Source organism: Phasianus colchicus, chromosome 1 (assembly GCF_987193195.1).
Source record: "Phasianus colchicus chromosome 1, bPhaCol1.hap1.1, whole genome shotgun sequence".
Lineage (NCBI taxonomy): Eukaryota > Metazoa > Chordata > Aves > Galliformes > Phasianidae > Phasianus > Phasianus colchicus.
In genome coordinates, this window is record NC_143436.1 from 40859371 (window position 1) to 40884072 (window position 24702).

Below are 24702 nucleotides of genomic sequence, written 5' to 3' on the forward strand. Positions count from 1 at the left end.
TGAAGTTTTACAATGTGAATCATTTAGTGTGTTTACTTTTAGACTACTTTACAAGCACTATTTAATTATTTACTCAAGGTCATTTAGCAAGTCTCTTTAATGGTTAGCTATAGAATCACTACCTGCAGGCCCTGGAATAAATCTTAATTTATGTTAGGTTGCTTTTTTTTTTTTTCTTTCCCTCTTTAAAAGACAGATCTGAATACTTTGGATTATTTTTGATCCATATGATGTATAATGAAAGTGTAGGTAAAGGGAACAGGCACACGCTCAATCTAAATAGTAAGGCTTCCCCAATTTTGCAACACTACTGAGATTATCTTGAAAGTACAAATCTAAGTGGCTCTAACAGGTAGTGTTCTTGTGAACTCAGAAATTAATTTAAGCATTCTCAGCCTCCCCCAGCCTTTCTATTATTCTATTTTCTGTGAACTGGGTGCTGCAATACAGGACCTAATTTTGATCACAATAATCTGAAAGGACTTGGAATAGAAAGTTGTCTGCAATGGGCATTTTTGGAAGCAAGGGCAAACTTCAGGTTTTATCAGAAGAACTAAATAACAGACACTTGCTAGTGACTATGGAAAGGTACATAGATTTACCAGCTTGCCTTAATTTATCTTGAATTTTTAATAGGTTTGGGAATGCCACAGAGTTCTGCAGCTGATAATTTCTACTCTTGTCAGGTAGTGGCAGTGTTACAGATATTCTGTGGTGAATTGTGATGAAGTGATATGGAGTGTGAGAAGAGGCATTTCTTGTCATCTTGCCTTTCATCTGAATTTGAGAGTTTATAGTTCGCAGTATCAAGATAATAGGTACTTTTTCAGAACATTAACTATGTTTTGAAAAATCAACATAACACTTGTTCAAGGGCTTTATCTTAGTAAACTAGGAAAGCTGAGAAGAATGCTTTAAAATAGTACACTTCTCTGCCTGTTAAATAAGGTAGTTGCTATGCGTTTGACAACCAAATTTTTTATAGTAATTCTGGAGGGCTTTTTAGATTTTAAGTACAAGTCCTCCAAAATAAATATGTGTAATGGAGTTCTGCAGATACGATTTTTGAAAGCTCTTGAGGCCTAAGCAGTGTTATGATTTGCAAGTGAGCAATAGTTCTTGAAAATGAAAAATGTGAGAGATACTTAGGTTATTCAAAATTATCCGTTGTTTTCCACTGAGGTCAGAAAACCTGTATTTCTCACTTACAGTTGACACCTGTAGGGATATTAATAAGGCATCCTTGTAAAAATGAGTAAATATTTTGTAGTAGTTTATTCTGAATAAGATACAGTTCCTGTACACAGATATGGCTACGCATGGTTACCTCTATGTCTTGTCATAATATGATGCATACAGGATAATCAGGTGATCAGAAGCAGACAGCAGAAGAGCAGATCTGCCTGACTAGCCTGGCCTCCTTCTATAACAAGATGACCTGCTTAGTCATCGTGGATGAGGGAAAGGCTGTGGATGTTGTTTACCTCAATTTTAGGAAAGAATTTTACCCTGTTTCTCACAGTATTCTTCCTGGAGAAACTGACTGCTCATGGCTTCAGTAGCTGTACAAAGAATTGGTTGGATGGCTGGGCTCAAAGTTGCAGTGAATGGAGTTCTGTCCAGCTGGAAACCAGGTTCTGTGGCATTTCTCAAGATTCAGTCTTTTAACATTTTAATCAATGTGGATGAGGGAACTGAGGGCACCCTCACTAAATCTACAGACAATACGAAGTTAAGAGGGACTGTTGGTCTGCATGAGTGTAAAGACTTTGGAGAGAGATCTGGATAGGTTGGATCTCCCTTTGGAGAGGGATCTAGATATTCTGTATTGATGATCTGAGTCCAGTCACATGACATTCAGCCTGGCTAAATGCTGGGTCCTAAACTTGGGTCATAACAACCCCATGCTGCAGTAGAGTGACTGGAAAGTTGTGCAGCAGAAAATCACCTGGGGGGGGTGTTGGTCAGCAGCTGTCTGAATGTGATCAGGCAGCGTGCCCAGGTGGCCAATAAGGCCGATGGCATCCTGACTTGCAACAGAAATAGTATGACCAGTAGGACTGGGGTAGTGCCCTTGTACACTGTGTTGGTGAGACAAAACCTTGAGTGCTGAATTCAGGTTTGGGCCCTTTGCTACAAGAAGGATGTTGCTTAGGTGTGTGCAGAGATTAACACAGCTGGTGAAAGGACTGATTGAGTGAACTGAGGCTGTTCAGTCAGGAAAAGGCTAACGGGAGACCCCACTGATGACTGTAGCTGCCTGAAAGGAGGTTACAGCAAGGTGGGTGGGTGACAGTCTTGTTTCCTTGGGTGACAAGTGATAGGATGTGAGGCAGTGGTTTGAAGTTGCTAAAGGGAAGTTTTAGACTGAATATTAAAAACAATTTCTTCATTAAAAGGTTGGTTAAGCATAGGAGCAGGCTGGCCGGGGAAGTGGTAGAGCCTCCATCCCTGGAAGTATTCAGGAGTGATGTGTTAATGCTATGGGTCATAGTTTAGTGATGAGATTTGGTAGGTCAGGTTGATGGTTGGACTGGATGATCTTGAAGGCCTTTTTCAGCAGAGACAGCTCTTTGATTAGACTGCAAGCTCAGCTGCTATTACATAAGGTACATAATTGCCTCATAATGTTTGCAGTTCTGTCTTGTGTTGTCTTGAAGCACTTTTTATTTTTGTAATATGTGTTTAGAAGTACACTGTAAATTAGAAGGCAGTATCTTGTTTGTGTGTTTGGCTTTTTTTATTAACTACTAATACATTACAATTCGGGTCCCTCTGCAGAGCAGTGTCCAGTGTCTGACAGAAATAAATGTGCATGACATCTGACATCAGTCGTGTAGCGATACAGATCATTATCAGCAGATGCAGAGTGTGTATAATGGTAGCACGAGCACTGAATTTCTCTAAAATGTGTGTCATTTTTTTAAGGAGGAAGGAGATGCAACAAAAGCATAGAAAGTTTGAGTTTATTGTAAGACGTATGTGTGTACAGTGAAAAGAGGAAAGAGCTCTGTGTGTTGGACAGCTGAGTGCTTGAGTGCTGGCTCTCTCCGTAAGCCTCTTCATGACAGTACTGACATTTTGTGCCCAAAGCTTGTCTGTTTTCAGCTTAGGCTTTTTACAGTCACCAATAAAAAGCTGACCCAATAAAAGTATTCAGTGTTTCTTCTAAAGCTTGCCTTGCACCTACTAGAGTCGGTAGAAGGACCCTGTATGGGAGAACAATATTGTTTGTCTGATACTATTGGTACTATTGGGCCTTACTTTATCTTATTTCAACTTCCTTTTTTTCCTACAGTTCGCTATCTCGGCATTCTTTCTCCATCAAACTTTCTTGTTTTTCTTTTACAGTAGTTTTATTTCTATCTAATCTATCATGCAGGGCAATGGAGAGCCATGGAAGAGGTTGGAAATGAATGTATAAAAGCAATATAGGAGCAGATGTGCAGAGGAGATACTATCAGTAGGCAGAGAGGTCAAACACTAGAAGATAACCAGTGATGAGCCTTTGATTTGCATGGAGTGACCTGTGATGCTTTCAAGCAGTAACCCTCATGTGAGCAAAACATCACCTTAGACAATTTAGTATTGGAAGTCCAAAAAAACCTTACTGCAGATGATGTGGTTGATGAGCAGAGGGGGCACTATTTATAAATGACTGTAAACCTGGCAATGACTAAAGTCTTTCATTGTAACAATTGAACAGAACTGTGCTAATAAATTTTATTAATTAGAGTCTAGATTCAGAGTAGCTTCTAGTTGAATTTTCAGTTTAACTGCATTGTATTAAATCTTAATCAAAATCACCACATTCCAAAAGGGAAAGATGACAAATGCTGAAATGTTAAAGCTCATCTGAAATCTATATTTTGAGTACAAGCTAATTAGAAAACTTTCTTGAATGGCAGATTTGGAGAGGAAACATTTTATTACTGCACAATCAAACAATTTAATCTGTACTTTCTATGTAAAGCTAAATGCAGCCTTAACTGTGGCACTGTGGTTTGTGCCTACCTAATGAGGTTTATGCTAATACATGCAATTACTACGGTAGCTGGATCAAACTGCACAAGATGCACAAGATAAATATGTTTCTAAAACTCTAAAAGTAAAGAGGTTGAAGTCTTGCACTCCTGTGATTAAAATATCTTCTACTACATAGTACCAGAGAAACTACCTTTTATTTCCTGAATACAAGAAGTAGCAGTACTGATCTTGGGATTTAAGTCAATATAGTGTGTTGAGGTTTTTTGACTTAGGAAATCTTATACAACGCCTGAGGTTGGCTTAATGAAAAAAATCCACATTTTGAAATAGAAGTTTGTCTAAAAATAACACCCAGAAAAACAGAAATCTGTTTTTCAGTGGATTTGCATCCTGGGTCCTGAAGCCATTACTTGAAAGGCTCTAGTTTAAATTTCCTCATGTGTCTTATGACTTTAGTTTATTCTCTTTTGGTATTTCTAGTTTCATTTCTTCTTTACCTTTCTTTTTTTCTATTTTTTTCCCTCCCACATTATTTATTTAACTGCAGGCTGAAAAAGAACCAGCAAAGAGTTGTAGCTAATTGGGTCCAGGTGTATATGTAATTAGAAAGCAAACTAACTAGGATAGATGACTTGACCCTATGCTTTTCCTTTAGTGGAGGTGTACATGGAAATGAGGCTTTCTCTCTGTTCAGTTATTTTTGTGCAACTTGCAAGAACTTAATACAATTGATTTATTTCTTAAATTTGTTGAAAACGGTGAAGAATGTCACAGTTATTAATGTGCTGTGGAAACAAATAATAACAGTAGAGGCATGGACTGCAAGATCACAGATGCTTTGTTCTTTAGAAAATGGATCCAACCCCCTGGTACTAATTACGTAAAGGTAGATTTCATGCAAAACATGTTATTAAATTGCATTTATATTATAAAAATATATTGCAAATGTGTATATGAACAATTAAACTTGTTTATTTTAGCCCAAACTTATCGTAACAGCAAGTTTTGGAGTAGAACCAAAAAGGAAAGTGGAATACATATCACTCCTGGAAGGAGCACTGGCAATGGTACAGAACAAACCTGAGAAAGTTCTCATTTACAGGCGACCAAACTTGGTGAGTGTACTGTTGTAGTGCCTTAATGTTAGCTTTCAGATATGTAGTTGTGGAAATGTTAAGTCATGGCTTGAAGCAGTGATTGAGCACCTGGTGGGAAGGCAGGGCCAATCCAGGGGATATCAGGTGCATGCAGTGCACCTCCGTGATCAGAAGAGGTGGAGCCAGGAACCACCCTTTCCCAGACTTCATGTAAGGATTGGCAGTGGAGGCAAGGGTATTTCTCTGAAGATTCCTGCATTCCTCAGGCCTTCTGAAGGTAAGCAGCTTCTTTCCTTTATTTCTGTGCCCACTGCTGTTGTGTTTGAATGAATCCTCACTTGCTGCACCTGGAATCTTGCTACCCCGCTATTGTTGTTGCTCTTTCCATTGGATTGCAGTAGTCCATGTGCCTTTTTTCTTCTACAGTTAACGTTTTTAATGTATGTGTTGTAGTTTGCTTTAGTATTTTATGGAGAAACTTTAAATGTATAACATTTAAATGGAAAGTAAAACTAATGCTACTGTACAGAAAACTGAGTAATACATGCTTTTGACCCACTCATGTTTTATTCTGTTTGGATGCTTTTCTGTTTTTCTATGTTTAGGGGCATGTTCCTTTAACCCCAGGTCGTGATCTTGATTGGGAAGAAGAGCTCGCAAAAGCACAGTGTTACAAGTGTGTCTCTGTTCCTTCAGACCATCCTCTTTATATTCTGTATACATCTGGAACAACAGGCTTGCCCAAGGTAAAGGACTATCTGTAGACTAAGTGTTTGTGACCAATCTATTTGCAGTTCCACTTGAGAAAATATTTAGTTAAAAAGGTTGAAAATATCAACCACAGCACAGTGCTGAAAATGATGAGAGTTGTTAGAAATGCTTTAATCTTATTATCCATATTTCTCTACTTCAAAGTCAGTGTCTAGGAGTAAATAATGTTTATTTAAATAGCATTAATATAAAATAAACTATTTAATTCAAAGTGTTTGTATAATATAAACCTCTGAAAATAGCAGAATAACTTCTATTCATGAATATTTTCTGTATTTTAACTGAGATACACGTAGAGTAAGCATTTAATGGCAAGATTAGTTAATATCTCTTCCATGATAACATTTATTGCTGAATAGTCTTTGCTTATTCATTATTTACATATTAGCTAGTCTTCCCATAGATAAGATGTAATGGATGACATTACAGATTAAGTGGAATTAGGCATCTTCTAAAGACTTGTGTTTCTGAACAGTTCTGAGGATATAATTCCCATGAAAATGAAGGTTTAGATTAGGTAGGGCATTATTTGAAAATCTTTGCTTTTAAGTGTCAATTAGTCTTAATGATTTATTTTTAAAAGCAAACTCTGCATGTTTGTTCGGTTCTTACAGTTCTTTTTGAAGCGTAGAAGATGATCTGAATATAGTTCACCAGCAGTGATTTCACTGTCACAAATTCAGAGGCAGTATCACATGTTCATAGACATTATTTAGTTCTAACAACTCACACGAGTAAAATTATTCAGTTATGGTACCCTCCAAACAAAACTTTTGTTAATCTCAGAGCAGAGACTAAGTTAGAAACTGAGACTAACAAAGGAAACCTGCTTTCTGAAATTCACGTTAGTTAACCATTATCTGTGATAGCAGTCTCCAGTTTAATGAGTTAATGTGTCTCTTAACTCCCCAGGTTATTGGGCAAGGCTTGAAGGAATTGGTAGAGAAAGAATCAGTACAGTGTATTTTCACAGAGTAATTTACCCCAGTTATTTAGGCAAGTGCCAATACATACAACACAGGCACAGGTGCCAATGGCTCTTGACATTGCTCTGTTGATTTAGGGAGACTAGACAACAAGTTTAAAGCACGTGGCTAGCGTTTAGGTGGCCAAACTTTAAGAGAGGTAAAGACTTGATCTTTTACTCAGCATATATTGACTAAATATTTGTATCCAATTTAAATGACACAACTTTTTCTTAGTTGTTTTCTTCTGAAAACAATTATCATAGCACTCGGGTGTTTTTTTTTTCCAAAATTACTTCTTCAGTGAGAATGTTCTTCTAGTGAGAAGCATTTATCTGTAAAAATGAATATTTTTATTAAGTGTGAGGTATTGGTATTTGACAACTTCAAGTCTGTTCAAAATTTAATTGAAGACAGACATACTAATGCATTCTTTAAATGATCTTAAATATTCAAATTATTTTCATTTAGGGTGTTATCAGACCAACAGGTGGCTACGCAGTTATGCTGAACTGGACAATGTCAGCTGTATATGGACTCAAACCTGGTGAGGTAATTCTGTTTAAATGTCATCTAAATATTTTGAAACTTGTCTTTAAAAACAACAATTTTCTCATGTTTTTATTTCATTTTAGGTGTGGTGGGCAGCTTCTGATTTAGGCTGGGTAGTTGGTCATTCTTACATTTGCTATGGGCCTCTTCTTCATGGGAATCCTACAGTTTTGTATGAGGTAAGTATGAACTGTCAACTTGGTCTTTTCTACAATGAGTGCAGTGAGGAATTCGGGGAATTTTGTTTTCCTCTCAAATTTCCATTTTCAGCTTATGTCAAAATTTAGGTATTTTAACATAGTATGTTAGGCCTGGCCTCTTCTAGTGCTGGTTTACTGTACAAATGTAGTTTGTGAGCCATTTCTAATAGCTTTGCGGGTAGCTTAGGTAGCATGTAGAGGAGTAATCTCATCCTTGATTGCTGCATTGGAGTGTGAAAACTGAGTACTACAGATTCCAGAGCTTATTGGATCTGCATCAAGGCAGAAGATGGTTCCTGAACTGGAGATAGAGCAAGGAATCTGCATTCCCTGCTTGAATAAGCACTTTCTGGACCTGGTCTTCATGACAGTCACTTATTGGCTGGATAAGGAACTGGCTGAAGGGCAGAGCCCAGACAGTGGTAGTGAATGGAGCTAAATCCAGCTGGCAACCTGTCACAAGTGGTGTTCCCCAGGGGTCGGTGCTGGGGACAGTCCTCTTCAATATCTTTATTGATTTCCTGGATGAGGGCATTCAGTGCACCCTCAGTAAATTAGCAGGTGACACCAAGTTAACTGGAAGTGTTGATCTGCCTGGGGGTAGTGTGTCCCTACAGAGGGATCTGGACAGGCTGGATAACTGGGCTGAAGCCAATGGGATGATGTTCAACAAGACCAAATGCTGGGTCCTGCACTTTGGCCACAACAACCTCAGGCAACGCTACAGGCTTGGGGCAGAGTGGCTGGAAGACTGTGTAGAGGAAATGGACCTGGGGGTATTGATTGATGCTCTGCTGAACATGAGACAGCAGTGTGCCTGGATGGCCAAGAAGGCCAGTTACATCTTGGCTTGCATCAGAAACAGTGTTGCCAGCAGGAACAGGGAAGCGATGGTCCCCCTACATTCAGCTCTGGTGAGGCTGCACCTCAAGTATTGTTTCCAGTTTTGGTCTCCCCTCACTGCAAGAAAGACATGGAGGTCCTAAAGTGAGTTCAAAGAAGGGCGACAAAGCTGGTGAGGGGTCTGGAGCACAGGTCGTATGAGGAGTGGCTGAAGGAGCTGGAATTGTTCAGTCTGGAGACGAGGAGGCTCAGAGGAGACCTTACTGCTCTCTATAACTACCCGAAGGGAGGTTGTAGTGAGCTTGGGGTCAGCCTTTTCTCTTGTGTAACGAGTGATAGGACTTGAGGGAATGGCTTCATGTTGTGCCATGGGAGATTCAGGCTGGATGTTAGGAAATACTACTTTCCTGAAAGAGGGGTCAGGCTCTGGAATGGGCTGCCCAGGGAGGTAGTAGATTCACGACCCTGGTGGTGTTCAAGGAGTGTTTGGATGTTGTGTTGAGGGATGTGATTTAGTGAGAACTATTGGTGATAGGTGGATGGTTGGACTAGATGATCTTGTAGGTCTTTTCCAATCTTGGTGTTTCTGTGATTATGTTGGAGTAGGGAACTGTGCCTCCATGCCTCTGTACAGAGTATAGTGCAAGAATGTTCTGCTGTCCATTGGGAACATGTTGCTGAAAGCACAATGATTAGTGGTACAAAAGAGAGCAGAATCATAGAATCACAAGATTGGAAAGGACTTACAAGATCATCTAGTCCAACCATCTTCCCAGTACCCTTGCTACCACAAGCCACTAAACCACATTTTGTGGACACAAGATTAACAGGAATGTAATAATGAATTAAAGTAATACAATGCATACAGAGACATGCTTGCATGTGGTTGTTAGGGTCATTAGCTGAAACTTTTCTTTCTCAGAAGCTGAGGTCCTCCCCAAAAGATGCTTCCTATGAAGCTGAACGTCTGATGCAACCCTAGTGAGGCTGTGTTGTCTCTTTCTATGTTATCTTTTTCTTCCGTATGTGAGTCAACTTTAGTCAAATATAAAAGGTGGAAGTAAGGGGGAATGATAAGTTGTGACTGCGTTATTGCTGGATGCCCCATGCATGACAAAGTGAGTAGAGAAATGGGCATATATTTACTGCAGAAGTATTTCAGTCTGAATGAAGATCTCAGTGATATCCTCAGAGACTGTTTAGGCTACAAGTGATACCCTGAATTCGGAAAGTGTTGGGAACATTTTTACAGTGTTTGCTCCACATAGCCCAGTGTCATTCAATTGACTAGACATAGATTGCAGTTCCACTATGCATTCAGTAAAATCATAGTTAAATTAGATGTGTTGGATTGTTGTCAGGGTTTATTTTCTGGGTTGGAGTGCAAGGGTATGCAGTGTCTTTCCTGGCACTGAGAACATCAAGAATGATTATATCCTTTCTCAGCAAGAAGACAGTGGCACATGCTTCAGCTTTGTGACCAGAGTTGTTATAGACAGGGGACACGCAGACTGTATGACAGTACCTACTGGTCATGTGAACTGACATGCTACTGTCATGTGCAGTAAACAGAGGGAAGAGTCAGCATGATACTTCCTAGAAGATCTTTTAGCTGAAGGAGTGAAGATCTGTGGGATAATTTTCCATTAGAATGTTTGGAACTGCATTTTTGGTCCACTGAACAAGGCTAAATCTAGTCTAAAATAAACCCCAAATAACATCTAATGGAAGATGTAAAGAATATTGGCATTAAGTGGTATGATCTACTGATCTAGTTTAACTCACCTTACTGCTTGTTGTGTAAACAGTCTGTGGCACCATATGTGCTCACAGTATTCATGTTATTTCACATAATGGTAAATTTATTTTTACAAGTGCATGTTGTAGGAAGAAGATTGGTTATCTCTCACAGAGCAGTAAACTGCTTAGCTATGAACTCTCATGATTTGCTCTTTCATTTATCATTTCTGTGATGGGAAAATGTGACAGAAGAAACTAAATACAATGTTTTGTACAAGTACATTTTAAGATCTTAAAAATGGAATTGGATTTTGTCTTTGTGGTCTTAAGGGATTTCTTTTCTTCAATGAAAACCTGTAGGTAATGTGTTAAGCTGTTCTATGAAACAGAAAATTTTTGTCAGAATGTTTTTCTTCCATATCATGTTGTGAGCTGTAGGGTCTGGGGCGAGTAACTTTTGTTTTTTAGCTCCTAGGCATTGAATTGATTCTTCAACAATCTCATAGGGAAGTAGGCTTGCAGAACAAGTATTTTTTCTAAACTTTAAGTTTCTTTCCCTAAACAATTGAGATGTAGAAAATCTCACATACTTTAATATTCTCAGCCAATGACTGTAGTGACTGGAGGAAACTTTAAAAAAAAAAAAAAATCATTCTTAATTTCCAGCTCAATTTGCCTTGTGGACAGAAGTTTACTGACTTCCTTACTTTGTCAGCTTTCAGCATAAAAGTTTGAAGTGAATGCATCACTGAAATACGATGCATTGAGTATCTATAGTGCAACAGTGGCAATAAAAATGAGCCATCTGAGTATTACATGTGCCTAGATCTTTCTGGAAGATCTAATATGTCATCCTTGAGTTTACAAATTGGTTCACGTTGGAACTTCTGAGAGTTTTTAGTCAGCGACAGATGTCAGCTTGCTGATTGAAGGAGTTACTTTTGGCATGTTTTGCATGATAAATATGTGTACTGGGGCATAGGTTAGGGTGGAAGAACACTTGGAGATAAGAATTTTTCTAGGACACTGTGAATTAAAAGTAATTAGTAGTTATGTCATTTGTTTCTTAAAAAGAGGACTGAGTTTGTTTCAGAGCAGTGGGGCAAAGTTCTAAGTAAAGAAAGAGAAGAAGATTTGGGAGGTACGTTTAAGTAAGAGAGTATCATAAACTCATGTGCTAGACTCTTGTAGACAGGATTCCTTAGTAACTAAATACACCCTTTTGTGGGAAAGGGAATAGAGTAAGTTTTCCATAATTCATATGTTTGTATCTCTACATATGTCCAGAAGTAATTGTGTACTTGTGTACATAAGCAAACTTGGAAATAACTCCGGGTGTAGAGATGGTTTCATGGCATTTAGCAATACATATGCACATACTATACAACTGTTCCATGCCTTTTGCTCATCCCAGGTGTGACACTTGTCATGTTGTTCTGTGTGTTGCTGTTTATGTTAAGAAAAAATTACAGCATCGTTATGGATAAAAAGATCATTCTTTCTTGTGTAGAAGACAGTCTGGACCCTCCTTTGACTACTGTGGGTTGGCAGAAAGATCACTGTGAGCAAGGGAAGCCAGTTTTGGCTCTGAAAAAGTCACTAGAGTTGAAGCTTTGCATACAGACCTATTCAGTATGCAGTTTTCAGTTGTGTTTTTCTGAGGTGGAGAGGTGAGGAAGAACAATCTGTGTTGTGCACAGATGTCCCACAAGAGTTTGTCCCTCTGCTGCATGGTGGGTAGTTCTGTGATGTCCATACACTATGTAACATCCCTGTAAAATCATCTAAGTTCAGTATCCTTAAGCAGAAAGCTGTTACTTATTTTGACCTTGTCTCATTTTCTGGAAATGAAGGTTTCAAAGGATATGTAGGTTACTGGAGGCTATATTTAAGTACTGAAAGGCCAGTCTTGAATCTATTTTCCCAGCAACTTAAATGATTTGTGTAGGTGATCAGGGTTAATGTTATGTTCAAAATTCATGAAGCAGAAATATAATCTAGACAAACGCTACCTATTTTGTACTGAACTTTCAACTGATAATGTTTCTTGTCTTGGGAAGAATAGATCAGTGTATGAGGTTGAATTTCTGGTATACTGTCTCTACACAAGCTAGAAATCTTTTTCTCTATCCAGAAGGGGAAGACCTTCTGGGCAAAGTTAGGACATAGACAAGCGAACAACTTGTGGGAAATGCTAGCAGCACTGGTGCTAGAATTCATTATTGCTCTCAGTAAGAAAAAAACATATGGTATTGATTAAAATACCTCATATTGAAGCTAAGAGGATAAATGATCTCATGTCCCTTTAGATGCTTGAATGGCGGAGAATTGTAGAGTAAACAATTCTTGTCATTACTGCTGCTGTCAAACAAAAACGTGCTCGTATGGGAATGTGCAGCTTCACTCTGAGATAAAGACAAGGCCATTCTGGTTGGCCAGCACCAAGTGGGAGCTGCCTGCAGACAAGCTCCTATGTAAGAAGTAGCTGACCAAGTTTGTTCTGTGGCCAAGGGGTATATGAAGCCAAATACAGCCTTGAGGGGTGAGTTTTATGTGCAGCACAGTACAGGCCTGCATATACTCGGGTCAGCTCTTATGTAGATCACTAACTCTATGATATGCAATAGTATTCCAGTTAGGATTGCTTCTAGTTTTGCAGTATGTGAAATGGTCAACAGTTGACTGGTTTGACTAAAGATTTTGTAGACTGATTTCTTATTTGTAAACTTTGTAGAGCGAATTCTTATTTCTGTGTGTATGAATGTGAGAAATGCCAGCATATGCTTCTAGGAGCTAGTCCTTCTAATGTCAGCATGTGTCATGCGATTGCATTCTCTTATGCAGATGTGTGTTCATAAATATACCTATATCACTACTAGTCTCTTATTTTCCCTGTTACGTATGTGTTGCTTACATTTCTACGTATATTTAATCAACTACAGTTTTCAGTTATGTTCACCTGTTCCATCCACTACTCAAGATGATTTTTAATTATATTTGTTTTTATTTTTAGAAACTTAGTTTATGACTTCTTTAAAGCTCCTTGGCTTTTTAATAAAGAAATTTTTGTGGCATATTTTGAGTGAACACGTAACATGTGTTTGTACCTCTTCTCCATCTTCATTTCCAAATGCTCATTTGTTATGGGATATAATATTGTGGTCTTCAGCATCTCTACAAATATTTAACAGAGAATTCCAGTTAAAAACAGCTTTCATTAGATAAGCAGAAAGAAAACTGAGGGGAAAAAAATAAAGAAATGAATGATTTTCTTTTTCACATTTTATTCTCTTACAAGAATTTCATTTTCTAGTTGGAAAACAAACCAACAGTGATTTCCAACAGGACTGGTACAATTTTAATACTCGGAACCACTATGATTGGCTTTTCTGACACTCTGAATAACAAGGAGCAAAAACTTTGGCTAGCAGCAGAAATGCACGTTTATAGAATTAAATATTGTATTAGCTTGAATATTAAATTATTATACTCTAATTAATGTTTAAGCACCTAATGCATGTTAATTAAATTCTTTATTCTGAAGGGATTAACTCATCACTGGTGCTCTGCTTAAGTAGAAGAGGAATGTGATGTGGATAAAATGTCATTTTCCCAGAGATATGGAAAAGACTTAAGTAGTTTTACAACATCTGTTCTTGACACTGATACGGTGGTCTATGTGAAATGTTTTGCATGCATTGCTGGAAGAGAATAACAGCAACAAAGAGGTTTCCATTCTAGAAGATACGGAGTAATGCAATAAGAAATGAAGAGGAGAATTAGGTGGTTTTTCAGTTGTCTCTTTCATGTGATGATCTTACAAGTGGAGTTTTATCACTGTGTGAATGTAATGAATTTAAAGTGTGCTCATTTTGGAATACAAAAAGGGTAAAAATTGTATTCTTTTAACAATAAATATTAAAGAAAAAGCAGAGTTAGTATCCAATTGACCCATGCATCTCAGTTTGTGGTCTGCTTTTGGTTAGATCATTATGAAGCAGTAATAGGACATTTGGAATTTTTCTTCCTTTAAGATACCACCAATCAAGCTCTCAGACTAACATTATGCACATAGTGGCTTCTTTTTGAGGATTGAAAATAGATAGGAATAAATAGAAATTAGGAATAAATTGAAAGTAGATAGGAATAGGGAAAAAATTATATTTATGGGAAGGGACACCATAACATTTTTCTTCTGTTCAGAAAACTGCCTTAATGGTGAATATTTATAAATGGTTGTGAAAGTTTGTCCTGGCCTAATGGTAGCTTGTGGGCTAGGGAGTATCAGCAGTGTTCTTCAGATAAGGAGAAAAAGGCCTGAGCATGTTTGCCCAGGGACAACCACTGTTGAATGTAGATTAGACTGACTACTTAAAGTGATTTGTTTATTTTTAAATTACATAGTAGGTGACAACTTGTTATTTTAATGATTGCTATGGTAACTACATGCTTTCAATTTTTACTTGTCATAAAACCATTGTCAGGAATGTGAGGACAGTAATGAATTCCTTCGAATACAGCAAGTACTTTTTTTAATCTGTCCTGGATTGCTTTTCTCTAAGGCATGACAAACTTTAGATATAAAGAAGCTCCTTGAAGCCTCCCAACCCACTCTAGGTTGCTTGTGAGCACTGTATGCCAACCTGAAAGCAACTTTTCCCTTTTCCCAGAGTGGATCCGTGGACTTAGAATTAGGATAAGAGAGAGGATGTTGACCATACCTGTTACGGAGCTCTGAAATCAAGTAAGAACTTGGTTTCAGTGGTCTAGGACAGAGGGGCCTATAGTCCAACACAGAGTGATAGCAGGATGAACATTGCTGTGCCTGGGGAACGTCTTCCTCATGGCTCTGGTGGGGCTTCTTCTGGTCACTGCTGTTGCAACGAATCTACGGCCTACACAGCAGCAGCAATGGAGGGGCCCAGGATTACACTTACTGTCATTTAGCATGTTTCTTAGCTATGCTGGGGCATTTCCAGCCATTATCATCAGCTTACAAAGCTCTGTATCTGGAGTCCTGCTGCTTCTGTCATCTCTCTATCAGCACCCATATTGATTATAATTGTGGAATGAATTCAGTAGGATGTATCAGGTCCTTAGTGGGGGTTTGGTAACGGGGCCGGTATCAGCAGGAGAAATTCCTCAGAATGTTTCCTTTTAAATCCTGATATCTCTGGTATCAGCGGGTTTTAGTGGCAATGAGTTCCATGTATAATATTCACTGCACCGGGAGAATTTTCTCCTCATAAGTTGGAATTTATCTTTGAGTAGCCCCTTATTGTTAGCAGTATGGCAGAAAGGGGATTGCCGAGCTGTTATTGATGTGGAGTTGGGTACATTATTATAACTCTCAAGTGTCTTTTTTTCCTCAAGTAATCCATCCCAATGGCTTCTGACTTTCTCCACAGGAAAATTTTTTATCCCCTTGATCATTCTTGCTGCCTGTGAATCTTCTTTCATAATCGCACATTATCCGTCAACACATTCTTCCCGAAGATGACTGCTCAGTTGGTAGACATTTGATAAATTACACGCTCAAACTAGGTACTTCCAGAAAGAAAGACATTCCTATCTGTCTATCTTACTCAGAGTCTCTTGGTAGGTTATTAAAAGAAAGTCTTTTCTATGTGAATTCCACTAGCTGATAAAAGAAGTGCCTGTTGTACTTCTCAAGTCAGGTGAGGCAGATCACTCTCGTTCTGACTGCCTTATTCTTCATTACTGTCATCTTGGTTCCTGCCACGCAGTTACTATTGACAGCAAATTTTTAATAAATTTTCATCTGCAGTATTGATGCAAATACAGAACAGTTTGTGTCTTGAACTGATGCCAGCAAATCTGATGGAAGCATTTCATTTGCTAACGCTCTTCAATTGACTCAGCAATATGTCACTATATTCTGAATTCAATTACCCTCTGCTTTATTTTTGTATAATGCTTACTTTTTTAAAAATCAAAATTATATGTGGTAATAAGCCTCTTGTGGCATCTTGCAGTGCTTACAATTTTTGTATGATAAATGAGAACTCTCTTTGGCAATTTTATTTGTAGGTTTTTGTGCTCTGAAATTAATTTGCAGCATCTCAGATTTGTTTTGCCTATGTCAATTTTTGTTTATGCATTTGCTAAACTGTTACCAGCTGCCAAGGCACTGGAGAGCTTTTTCTGCAGAATCAGTAAGAAAATTTATAGCCAGGCCAGATTTTTTTTTTTCCTAAATGACAGTTTTGTTTCCTTATTGGGAATTATACCTTACTAGCTATCAGGGGAATTTTCTATTCCTTTCCTTATGAGGTTCTTGTTGTTTTATTTGTGGAGAATTGCACTTCTCCAAACCAAACCTCAAGTCAGAGTCTGGAACAGGTGGAACTTGCTGGAGGTGCAAGGTCTGGGCCTGAGCCCAGCTGCAGCAAGACTCAAGCGGGGATCAAGGGAGAGACATGAGCATAAATTGCCCCTGAAGGAAAGGTAGACTGCTCACAGCTCTGCTCACAGCTCTGCTGTTTTCCTAATGCTCTCATTGGTGGTCACACAGACCTGCAGCAAAACTCATAGGAGGCAGTTGGGTGCTCGGGGCAGACACTGAGCTCTTATGAGCTCTGGAAGTCTGCATTTCCTTAAAAATTACAGGCTATGTTATTATTGGCAGAATAACCAATCTTGTGTTGCCCAGCAGTTAGTTTTTTATTTTTTTTTGTCTGAGTTCATTACAAATGTTACTACTTCATTTGCATAATTACTGAGATGTTTATGGGCATTTGGAATGTTGCAGTCTAAGACCAGTTGTGTTAGTGATGTGGGGTGAATTTCTAAGCAGATAGTAGACCTGCAGATCTGCAACTGAGTGTTATATGGAGATGACATGAACTTGAATAAAGGGGGTCCTCAACAAATGCTGATGAACATTTGAATGAATATGTGAAAGCTGCAGTGAAGATGTGTGCAAGGAGAGAAGGCTTAAGGACAAAAAAAGCTGATATATTTTTCTTTGGGAACTGTTACATGAAAGGAAAAAAGGACTTTTTTTTCAGTAAGATAATTCTTTTGCATGCCTTTTTTAGAAGCTCAAACAGGCTGTTGGAAAAACAGAGGTTTTCTCATTGATGATTCCCTGGGTGTTTTGCTTATTCTCTTTTTGCTTCTCATCATCTCTTCTACCCATTAGAAGAAGGCTTAGTTGTATCTTCTGGTTTTTCTCGCTTTTTTTTTCTTCTATAAACATCCTCTGCTTCCTCAGCAACACTCTCATAGTGGTAGTTCACTGTAAGGCAACAAAGCCAGTGGGATATAGCCAGCCTCAGTCATCCTGAAGTCTTGAAATCTGGCAGCTGGCTTCTCAGCACTCTTGCAGCTGGGTGCCAGGCTTGCATGGAAGAGTTTGCAATGGGGAGGGAATTTGGGAGTGAGAAAAGGACAAATTCCTGAGAGGCTGCATCACAGCAGGAGGTGGCTTTCAGTGTTGGGATGGGCAACAAACTTGATTTGTTTGCCCTTCTGTAAAAGCATTTACTGTGTTACTAGTGCTTTCTTACTGGAATAAAAATTCTGGATTTAGCAAATTCTTTAAGGTATTCCATGCCTGTGTTCTTTCTGTATCTTTGCAAATTGAGGTATTAATTTGAGTTTTGAGCGTTACTTTTTTCACTAGACCTATCAATCTCTTATATTGTTCGTCTTCTTGCAAATCTGCTGTTTTAAATGAAAAAGTACATCTAGTTTCTTGAAGTACATTTGGTGGCAGATGTCAAGACTGTACTGCCTGTGGTGGCTAAGAATCCAAAGTTGTGCCTGCAGCTCTTGAAAGTAATGAAATGCATGAATGTGAATGACACTTGTTAAGGACGCACTCCAAGTTTGCATTTACATAAGTAGTGTGGAGGTATACATTTGTTTTATGACTGGTGAACTGCAGTGAAGTTGGTGATGTTTTCAGTGGTGAACCTTTCTTTGTATTGATGACTTTTTGCATAAAGCAGTGACTGGGTTTTGCACTATGAAAAGCATGTCTCTCCTATGTTGTTTGTATGCTTTATATTTGGAGCACCACAGAAAACTATTTTCATTAATTTTTGTTATTATTTACCAATGGACAATTTGTCACTTCCAATTACTTCTGTTTACAATTTTCCTGACTATGCCCTGTAGCTAAAACCAATGTTTAGTTTTCCAAACCCTAACTCACTCCCGCAAAATACATACCATAGTCTGATATCAAACTAACACAGTAAGGGGTCTTTGGCTTCTCTCTGGTCTTCATTTGCAGCAGCAGCATAAAGATGCCCAGAAGCTAGTTGTAAGCAGCTGAATGGGGATTTCTCCAGAAATAAGAGAAAATTTCTAGGTAACAACAAGTTGGTATTATGACATGTAATTCTGTGCATGGGGGATATAGCTGAAATGCCACTGCATTCAGAGACTCGTTCTCCAGTGAGACTCAGTGTTTTAACAGCCTGTCTCACAATAAGGATGGATGTAGACATGACTCCCTCTGCTGCCAGTGTAATAACAGCTATTTGGGCTGTCTTTTTATTTGCTTGTCAGTTTGTCCTGTTTTTCTCAGTAGCAGCTGGTGTATTCTGTACTCATTCAAGAGATTGTGCCCAAAGCTTATGAAATCTATTTTTTCAAGTGAATACACATACTATATAGTTATTTTTAACAAATTCTGCTTTAAAGTCTTATTTGAAATTAGTTCTGTTGCTGTGCTGCCACTACTGTTACATGTGCAAGCCTTGAACTGTCAAGGAATTATGTATTTTTATCCTGTGACATTTTAAATTATTCTCTCCATAGGGGAAGCCTGTGGGAACACCAGATGCTGGTGCCTATTTCCGCGTGTTAGCAGAGCATGAAGTAGCTGCCTTCTTTACTTCACCAACTGCAATTAGAGCAATCCGTCAGCAGGACCCTGAGGCAGCCCTGGGAAAGCAGTACTCTCTAAAAAGGTGAACTAAGGATACACTGGAAGCAGTTTCTTACAGAAACAGACTGGATAAACTAAGAATAGCAATGTCTGGGGCTTTATCCACCTCTGTATAGCAGAATTCAAATACAGTCTTGACAAATCAGGTGTACACATTTGGTTGTGAATTTCAGTTGATCGTTTGGAGGAGAGATGAGCTATTAAAAGCATGACTTAAATTAAAATTAAAAAGATGACTCTACAGTTAAGAATTCTTAGTGAATTAAGATTGCTTACTCAATTTTACTCCACTGTTCTTATACCCTGCAATACAGTCTTGGATTACCTGATCCTGTACCATTTTCCCAGGTGATCTCCCACTTCACTGAGTGCACAGGATCTTCAGTGTTCATTTAATCAGAAGCTAGTCAATATGTTATCTTTCCATTATTTAATTTCTGATTACAGTTATGTACTGCTATTTCATACTGTTTTTTGAAGTGTTTATTGCTGTGCTACCTCCATGCTTCAAAACTGTGAGTTCATCCTTATAAATCCCTTCTGAGATGAGAGAGTGGTATTAGCCGTGTTTTGCAGATGGGAAGCTGAAGCACAGGGAGATTAAGGTCAATGTCTTCTATTAATTTTGAATACTCAGTCTAAGCCACTAAAGTACTGCTGTTGGAGAGGTTTTAAAAATTTGTGATAAAAATACATTATTAACGTTATGCGGTTAAAATGCTTCGCATATTGACTTCATGTACCTGTGATTGTTCAGTAATTCTACAAATCAAGCTAAGAATCATATAGCAAACATTAAGAATGTGCGGTTTTGGATGACATCTAATCTTGGAGTTGAATCATTTGCTCAGCATCAGATGAGGGCCATATGAGATGCTAGGCAGTATTCAGTCATGGGAGCACCTTCTATCACAGTTGTCCAAAGAATAAAGGAAGATGAGAAGCTGTATAGCTTAATGATACCTTCACTTTCTTAATTACTCTGAAAAGTTTTATGTATCAGTAAGCTGGATTTATTCCTGAGGTATTCATTATAAGTTTTCTTCCATCTCTTTTAAGAGCTATCATCAATTGTTTCCCTTCCTTGAAATGAGGAACAAAGCTATTTTGAGACCCTGAAGCCCTATTCTTCTTTGATGTTTCATAGTAAGAAGGTGGCTCACATGCTAAAAAATTTAATTGCCATTCCTCAGCACTTCTTTAGGTGGTGACTAAAATGAGCCAGTCCATATAATTAGAGTAATAACTGAGTAGAAAATCTGCTAAGCTACTGTGTAAGATGTTGAATTTTCTTGCCAAAGAATTCCAGGCAAATAAGAGTCCTCTTGCTGATATCAGCTGTCCCAGATGTTAAAAAGATATTTTTGTCATTCCTGTTCAGTGCTTAGTTGATGAGCTTCTCCATTTAAGTACAATTTGATTCTGCCTATAATTAATTCAGCTTTGGGCCACATCATTCCCTGTTAAATCATTTCTCCTCTAGTGCAGCATTTATTATGTAGTATTCTCTTGAATTGTCTTAAGTCAGTTAGATCCAAACTCCTTTTCACTTGTGGGTAAAAAGTCAGTACCAGTGACAGTTCTCTGACTACTAGCACGGTACTGGAAGGTTGATGGTCTTCAGCATGCCTCTCTTTCAGTGTTAGACAAGAATTATCTTACTGTAAAGTCTAGTTGTGACTCTTAACTACTTGGCTATGTGTGATACTGTGGCATATATTACTGAATTTGAAAGGGTATCTAAATAAGTCTGGCTATTCTACAATGATTTCAGTATTAACATCCAGCTAGTTATAGTGTGTGTTATTTTAAAATGAAAACTGCAGTTCTTCAGAAATAGGGTACAGCAAATGACTAAAATCTCCTTTCTTGCATGGACTTTTCCATTGAAGGTCAAGAGAATTTCCTTTCAGTTTGAAATCTGTCTTATGTTTACTTCATACACATCTACTTCATATGCTATGAAACTTTATTATCCATATGGCTTTGTATAATGTAAAGTGGAATGTCTTTCTGCCATCTGGGATAAAATATCCCTACTTATTCTAGAAACTCAATATCACATGGCCAGGAATGTATTCTTGAAAGAGGACTCCACCATGGTGCATTTAGTTCCTGAGAACTTATATTAAAATATGCTGTTGATTAAGGTGTTTTTGTTTTAAAATCCTATTTAAAAAGAACTTCCTGATAAGATATGGAGAAGGTAGGCTGTGCCAGCTTCCAGTACACAAAGAAGTACTTGATTTACAGGAGTAAACTGAATGATAACCAGAGTTCTGTTCTTCTGAACTGACAAAAATTATATAAATCCCTGTTAAAAACTGATGTTGTTTGCATCGCTTACAACTAAGTTATGTTGTATGTTCCAAAGCTTATAGCGTGCTTTATTCAAATTCCATATTGGCTTTTGGAATCTTAATATTTGCTTTTGGACAAAACATCGCTTATGTCTTAAACATGGGTGTTATGTTAAACAGCAAAAGATATTTTTGATTTGCAGGACTGTGGTATAAAAACCCTCTTCAACCACTTAACTCTATGGTGTCTTTAAAGACCAGGTTTTTGATAACACACAGAGCTGCTAAGCAATCCATCTGATTGTACTGCTGTCTGTTGTGCTTGAAAATCAACCAATACCCAAATTCCATGACCTGCAAGTACCTGTGTGTATTCTGGTTGGCTTTTGGAGTCAGTTAACATCTTCATGAGGTAACTCCATAGCATCAAACTATTTGGGATCACAATCCATCTTTTAATTGATTACTATGATTTGGTTAGGTCTGATTTCCAAATGATTAACAACTGACAGCTATACATGAAATTGGGTAACAGTTTACTGCTACTCATATTTTAATTTAATCTGTTAATTTGTAGCTTCTGTTCCATAGCCTACTTGGTGTTCTTTGCTTTAGGTTAATTGTGAGTGTTCTGTCATTTTATTGTATCAAGAGATTCTGGAGACTGAAGCATGTTTGTTTGATACCAGATATTAATGTGCTTGCTTAAAGAAGAAACATGAGTCTGACTGCATAAAATCCGTTCAGAAATAGTAGGTCTAAAGTGATTAGTAACTGCTAGTTTCTCTCTCAAAACACAGGAACAAGGGGATGGGAAATTAAAGTAGCAAACTCTGTTGGTGTTAGAAATTCTTTCTCACAAAATTTATGTCTCGCACACACTACTAGAGATGTGATTAAAGTTCAGAATCTAGGACAGTTGGAGTATGTTACTGAGTGCTGTTTGCTACCACCTACCTTGTGCTACTGTAGATCATGTGGCTATTTCTCATGGAGTCTCTAGCTGAGTTCTTCAAAAGCTTTTGTGGAGCTCCCTTTTACCTGCACTTGGAAAAGAAGCTGAGCTGCTTTTGTATTCTGTGTCTGTGACTCAGCCACCCAAACATTGAGTGCTTGAATCCTCCTAAACAGGGTAAAATATGGTTGGGGAGAGGAATGGGCAAGGACATCAATGGAGAAAAATGAGATGAATAAAATATATATGTTTTACATGTTTAAGTATCTATAGTCTCCAGAGGCTTTAAGAATTAGTCAGAATTTTTTATTTCCAGATTCTGGAAATAAATTAACCTTCCTCACTTTTTTTTTTTTTTTCCAGTAAAAACAAGTTTATTTAACATGATGCAGGGATTTTCTTTGCCAGGGAAAAACTGGCAGACTTAAAAATACTTTCACAATCTTTTAATCCAGAAGAGTTTAGCTGAGATTACTCATGTGAACGCTCTTGCTTTGCAATAGTGGTTTTGATATGTAGTTTCTTTTGTGCTTGGAGTGAAACCAAAATGTGCATGCTGTTTTGAATGACTTAGATTGTTGCAGGACCACTAACACTCATCTGTCCCCTGCATGAGGTAGCACTTCATATTCACTCCACTGGACTAATAGGGCCTAAAATCTTGATTTTCTGAGTGACAACGTAGGACATATTTACTTAACAGAGAGGTTTTAAGTTCTTTCTACTCCATTAACTGCATTGCAGTGGTAGATGATTGCAATAATAGGTGCATTGACATGCTTTGAAGTTTTAAGTGGATTGTTAAATAATTGTTCACAGTGGGACACTTTCTAACCGTTGCCATCTCTCTTGTTATACTGTTTGAAAGGAGAAAATAATTCTATAATTCTATAAGTTCATAGCTCTTATGCTTTGTTAGGCTTATGGCACTTTGCTCTTGTATTCTCTTTGGTAGGTTTGTATGGTAAGTTGTCCAAAGAGCTAGTTCCAATTCTTCCCACAACATGGGATTGCTCTAGAGCCTGTGGAAACAGGCCTGATTATTAAAGCTGGGAATTCAAAAGGAGGAGTTCTGGTTCTGGCTTAAGGGGTAGCATGCTGTCTTAACTTTTTAGACAAATCTTTTGAGTGCTTGGCCTATTGCTAGCTCTGTTTTTAAAGCAAGGGCATTTATCAGAGTCTTTAGAAGCTTATAAAGTTAATACATTTATAAGTTAAATGTTTACATCTGAACTGAAATTCTGTGTTTAGTAGGCCTAGTTACAGAACATTCAATACCATGTAAATTGAGCAATGCTTAGGAGAAGTGTCCTGAATGTAAACACGAGTCTTAAAAAGCTTTTCAGAAAGTAAGTATTTGTGGGCTTTATTTATTCAGTATTTTCTTCGCTATCATGAACTTTTAACTGTTTCAACTCCCAGTTAGCTATTAACTGTAATTATCAGCAGTCGTTTGTGCTTTCAAAGAAAATAAGTTTGGGATTCGGATTGGGCACACACTCATGAAAACAATCATCTTCTAATATGGGAGATGTGCTCAGAAAGCAGTTTGCCAAAATGATGCAGATCTACAAGTACAGAAAACACTATACTTCCTTGATGTGAAAGCTGCTTGCTTACAACATTTGTTTTGAGGTTTTATTTGTTTTTTTTTTGCCTGTACATTGTTTGAAGTTCCAGAGTAACTTCCAGTCTTGCTGCATTTAATAAAAAAATTGAAAGACTGTGCCTTTCAGCAGGAATTTTGACTAGCACAGCATCAGACTTCCATGAAGTCCGTTTAAGTACTTGTGCTTTATCTATGTGTGAGTGTTTGTCCTCCAGTTCACCTACACAGTACAATCAGACATGATGGAAAAGACCACCCCCCTGCTGTGATCAGACATCCATATTCTTAGACATGGCTTATATACACATCAGTCCTAGGGGTGGACATACGCTTAGTCATGTAAAACTGTAGTACTAAGACCTCCGATTTGCTTGAAAAAGAACTTGCTTTCTGCCCTGTCCTATATGAGGATATGACAAGTAGACAATCTCCTTCTCAGCTGTTAGCTATTCAGTCTGACACAGCAGCAGGGGTTTGACTTCCAAGCTTGACAGAAAGTTAAAAGCTTGCTGTTAACCCACCTGCTTACTCTGTACCTTTTCCAAAAATTATCTTCAGCTTTGAGGGCGCTGAATTCTTACTTCTAGCTACACCTTTAGCACTGTGTGCAGTTCAGAATACTACAATATAATGATGTAAAACAATTAGTGCCCGGAGGAGGGCTGCAGAGGTGGTGAAGGGTCTGGAGGACAAGGTGGATGAGGAGCAGCTGGCGTCCCTTGGTTGGTTCAGCCCAGAGCAGAGGAGCTGAGGGGAGGCT

The 24702-nt window shown here is 38.1% G+C and overlaps 1 protein-coding gene across 3 annotated transcripts in view; it reads left to right on the top strand.

Annotated features, from left to right (window-relative positions):
- The window catches only part of ACSS3 (acyl-CoA synthetase short chain family member 3), an 80175-nt gene that overhangs the window by 17134 nt on the left and 38339 nt on the right, over nucleotides 1–24702 (top strand). For all 3 annotated transcript variants that reach the window (XM_090139271.1, XM_090139274.1, XM_031589653.2), the window contains 5 exons: nucleotides 4968–5102; nucleotides 5690–5830; nucleotides 7292–7372; nucleotides 7456–7551; nucleotides 18949–19100. In XM_090139271.1, the coding sequence (XP_089995397.1) occupies nucleotides 4968–5102; nucleotides 5690–5830; nucleotides 7292–7372; nucleotides 7456–7551; nucleotides 18949–19100 (605 nt within the window). The remainder of the gene's footprint in view (nucleotides 1–4967; nucleotides 5103–5689; nucleotides 5831–7291; nucleotides 7373–7455; nucleotides 7552–18948; nucleotides 19101–24702) is intronic.